This window comes from Merops nubicus, unplaced genomic scaffold (assembly GCF_000691845.1).
Source record: "Merops nubicus isolate BGI_N331 unplaced genomic scaffold, ASM69184v1 scaffold34335, whole genome shotgun sequence".
Lineage (NCBI taxonomy): Eukaryota > Metazoa > Chordata > Aves > Coraciiformes > Meropidae > Merops > Merops nubicus.
In genome coordinates, this window is record NW_008612198.1 from 1 (window position 1) to 4,940 (window position 4,940).

At 38.7% G+C, this 4,940-nt stretch overlaps 1 protein-coding gene across 1 annotated transcript; it reads left to right on the forward strand.

Annotated features, from left to right (window-relative positions):
* Positions 1 to 47: 47 nt before the first annotated feature.
* On the forward strand, positions 48 to 4,200 carry LOC103774099 (nebulin-like; the record flags this gene model as incomplete). Its single annotated transcript, XM_008941479.1, has 6 exons — positions 48 to 359; positions 1,112 to 1,315; positions 1,784 to 1,888; positions 2,593 to 2,700; positions 3,254 to 3,565; positions 3,997 to 4,200. Coding segments are annotated over 6 exons (1,245 nt in total), but the record flags the coding sequence as incomplete, so codon positions are not given.
* Positions 4,201 to 4,940: the final 740 nt, after the last annotated feature.

The window sequence follows — 4,940 nt, forward strand, 5'->3', positions numbered from 1 at the left end:
AACAAAAACTCAGCTAAGACTCAATGATCAATTTTTTGCCCCTGCAGTACAAGTACAAGGAAGGGTACCGCAAGCAGCTCGGGCACCACATCGGCGCCCGCAACATCGAGGACGATCCCAAGATGATGTGGTCGATGCACGTGGCCAAGATCCAGAGTGACAGGGAGTACAAGAAAGCCTTTGAGAAGACCAAGACCCACTTCAGTAGCCCAGTGGACATGCTAGGCATCGTGTTGGCCAAGAAATGTCAAGGCTTGGTCAGCGACGTTGACTACAGGCACTACCTGCACCAGTGGATCTGCCTGCCAGACCAGAATGATGTTGTCCATGCTAGGCAAGCCTATGACCTACAGAGTGATGTGAGTCCTTGCTGATAAGCATTTGAGTTCTAAAGAGTGTACAATTTCCTTGCAGTAGAAACTATTGAAGCTTCTTGAACCATTTCTTTCTTACAGTTACTTTTCACATTGTGTTTTTCTTTACATGTTCCAAGGAAAATCATATTTTTTTTTAGGAATAAATGAATCTGTATGTATGGTAGGTTGAGTATTATGAAGATGTTATATACATTTAATTAGCCAAACAGTAGATTTTCTGCATCTAACCCAGATTTTCTGCATCTAACTTTGATAATAGACAATCTTTATGTATCCAGATTAAATGCATATAACTGTGTATATCCAGATTAAGCTCATATTAAGGGGAAATTGCCTAGTTTGAATGTATTTTTTTTTTAAATTAATTTCCTTTTTGGAGAGAATTCCTTTGTCCTATAAGATAAAGGACTAAATTAAAACCTGCTGTTCTTGGTAGGATTGTAACAGTAGGTAACTAATTTTGTAGGGAACAAATGTTACAGGAAAAGTTTATTATCTTTCAGGAGTTTGATTTAATCCAGTTAATCTTTGGCAATTCCCCAACATGTTATTAGGTAGATGATACCTCCTGAAGACAGATAAGGGTGCTCAGGTAAGGTTTTTAACAGAGATTGTTTTTGCATATTGAACTAAAAGGAAGACAACATGGAGAAAGTAAGGTGTAGATGCATAGCATATATGAAATGTTTAACTGGCAATATTAATGAGACAACTGTCTTTGCTTATTTTAACAGAACTGCTACAAGTCTGACCTGCAGTGGTTGCGGGGCATTGGTTGGGTGCCCATTGGCTCCTTGGAAGTTGAGAAGGCCAAGAAGGCAGGAGAGATCTTGAGTGAAAAAGCCTATCGCCAGCACCCAGACACCATCAAGTTCACCAGTGTCCCTGACTCTCTGGAGATGGTCTTAGCCAAGCACAATGCAGAGACCATGAACAAGGTGAGTCTTGATTCAGTGAGGCAGTGTGTCAGCAGTCTCTGCCTAAAACCCTGAGACAGGGCTGGAAATAAAGTTGTGTGGCTGTTATATCAAGAATTCAGCCATGTGAGGCTTTAAAAGTGGAAGATACATTTTTGGCAATCAACAAGTAACTTATTTGCAGCAAAAGTTAATTTAATAATCTGTCCTGAAATATCAAGTTAAATTAGAATTAGTAGTTGTGAAGCTTTCCATGTTCTCTATCTAGTAATATGTTACCTACTTTTCATCTGATTTTTAATACAGAAATTTTCTAATAATTTATCAATCCTAACTAGCAATCTAGAAATAAATGAACATAAAATCCCATTACTGTATAAGGTTTTTTTGGACTAGGAGTATAGATGTGTCATTCTTCTCATGTTTTAGGAGACCTCCAAGTAACACAGTTTTGTTTCCCTGCTCTAACCTCTGCTGCTTCTCTTGCAGCGTTTGTATACAGAGGCCTGGGAAAAAGACAAGACACAAATCCACGTGATGCCAGACACCCCTGAAATCACACTGGCAAAGCAGAACAAGCAAAACTACAGTGTGGTGAGTGTGTCAGGTCTCCAAACAGGAGGGGCCTGTTGGGTGGCTGGATCAGCAGTATTCTGATGACCTTTTAGAGATGATAGCATCAGTTTCCTCAGGAAACCAAAATACATGTTCAGGAAATGGAGACTTTAAACCCATCCTTTGCATCTTTGCAGAGGGGAGCATAGGTGCAACAGAGAGCAGCATTGAGAATAAGTTCTGTGATAAGTTTTGTGTCTGCAGTGAGTTTTTGGGAGCCCCTTCTGCCAGTTTGCACATGGTTAGGGTGGCAACAATTGGTTCCAAGGTTGGAAGTGCCAAAAAGGTGATTTCCAGCCCAGTTCCAAAGGGCTGTGATCCCAGGGTTCAATGCTAGTTGAAGCAAACAGATTCACATCAGTAAGAGGTGACTTTACAAATTACTTTTCACTCCACTTGTACAGAAGAATAGCTGCTTTCTGAAATTTTAGCCAGCCTTGCGCTATTTAAGTCTTGAAAGAAAAAGGTTTTTAGCTGATGTATTTAGCAGAGGTTTTCCTTACACAGGAGTTTGCATCATCTGCTGCTGTGGGTCTTTAAGTTTAGGAAGTTAGAAAGAGCTGGGTTACCATAAACCTTCCCATGTTTATTAAGTCCATGCTATTTACGAGCAGTTTGTTTTGCTTTGAACATAATAGATGGAAGGTACTTACATGAATCCCATTGTTTGTTTCTTCCCCTAGAAACTCTACAAACAAGCCATGGAAGAAGACAAGAAGAAAGGCTATGATTTGAGAGTTGATGCCATCCCCATTCAAGCTGCCAAAGCATCCAGGCAAATTGCCAGTGATGTAAGGGACTACTTTTTGTTGCTTTGTGTGATGACCTCTGATTTCTGCAATCTGATGGTTATTGTCTGGATGCCATAAAAGGCATTTCAATTAAAGCATCACCTTAAAAAATGGATCTTTGGAAGCAAATGGTTATATATGTTTAAAGAGTTAATTGTAAAAATTAAATGTTGAGAGGATAGAAGGACACTACAACACTGCTGTCATGTTCCTTTCATAGTTCATAAAGCTGTCCCTTGGCTGAAAACTTAACAGTATATACATTATTGTATTTCATAAGGATGAAATATATTTATTAAGGAGAGGATTATTTCTTGCTAGTAGCAGTGAATGAAGAGTGTTTTTTTTAAACACAGCTTTAAAACTTCTCTACGTGAGGTTCCAACTTAAATCTCAAAAATGTAATGTGAGAATCCACGTTATTAGCCTGAAAATTTCTTAGACAGTTTGGGCTTTTTGACTGTAGATAACAAATGTGGAGAGCTTTTTAGAACTACTAAACATGAGTTTTTGGAGATGATGCAGAAATCTGACACCTTGGTGTGTGTTTCAGTACAAGTACAAGGAAGGGTACCGCAAGCAGCTCGGGCACCACATCGGCGCCCGCAACATCGAGGACGATCCCAAGATGATGTGGTCGATGCACGTGGCCAAGATCCAGAGTGACAGGGAGTACAAGAAAGCCTTTGAGAAGACCAAGACCCACTTCAGTAGCCCAGTGGACATGCTGGGCATTGTGTTGGCCAAGAAATGTCAAGGCTTGGTCAGCGACGTTGACTACAGGCACTACCTGCACCAGTGGATCTGCCTGCCAGACCAGAATGATGTTGTCCATGCTAGGCAAGCCTATGACCTACAGAGTGATGTGAGTTCTTTTTGATTTAATAATCATGTGGTGATTATAATAAATATCTGGTGAGCAATATATTTGGTATCTTGCACACATGCAATCCACCATCACATACCAGTATGGGAGAACCAAATTTTCAGAACCCATTTTTAATTTTCATGGTTTATGGCACCTCAGTTCTCCAATAGGGCATGCTACCTAATTAGTATTTAAATTAAATGTTGTCATTCCAGAATTTGGACTATTTCTCACTTGCCATTCTGGGAAACCTGGTTTCACTATTAATGTAGATGAAATGCTGCATTCTCTCTCTTTCTTAAGGGTGATGAATTTTTCAATGGAATATTAATAATGGGGTAATGGGGTTATTTGACCGAAAAGATGCACTCTGTAAATGATATTATTATTACTATTAAAATAATCTCTGTGTTTGTATTTTGTCACAGAACTGCTACAAGTCTGACCTGCAGTGGTTGCGGGGCATTGGTTGGGTGCCCATTGGCTCCTTGGAAGTTGAGAAGGCCAAGAAGGCAGGAGAGATCTTGAGTGAAAAAGCCTATCGCCAGCACCCAGACACCATCAAGTTCACCAGTGTCCCTGACTCTCTGGAGATGGTCTTAGCCAAGCACAATGCAGAGACCATGAACAAGGTGAGTCTTGATGACATAACATGTCAGCAGCCTCCATCCAAACCCTGCAGAGACAGCTAGACATACAGTTGTGTGGCTGCTGTGTTGGGATTTCAGCTGAGTGAGGCTTTGAAAATGGAAGTTACATTCTTGCCATTCAAGAAATAACTTCTTTTCAGCAAAAGTTAATTTAATAATCTGTTATTAAATACCAAGTTAAATTAGAGTTATTGGTTGTGAAGTTTTCCATGTATTCTTCTTGTTGTCTAGTAACATGTTACCTACCTTTCATCTAATTTTTAAAACAGAAGCTTTCTAATAATTTATGAAAATTATCTAGTAATGAATAAACAACTTGTTTTATGTCAGTCTTTGAAATAGTTGTATTTGGAACAATTCAGCATAGTAGTTAAAATTTTAAACTAAAATTTTAAAAACTGAAAAAAATTTAAAATTAAATTAGAATTTTCTGAATCTATAGGCCTGACCTCAATCCTATTTATGTTACTAAAAACATTTCCTTGCAAAGAGAGACCTTGTTCTGAGAGTTTAGATGTCTGTGTGGCTGATAAACGTTCTGTCTTTTTTCTAAACAGATTCTTTTAGCAGAATTCTTTTTAAGTTCCTAATTCTTAACCCAGACATTAAGTATCTAGAAGTGGTAGTATGAATACAATATCTCATTTCTGTATAAAGAATAAAGATTTTTTTAGACTTGGAGTATAGATGTGTAGTTCTCATGTTTTAGGAGACCTCCAAGT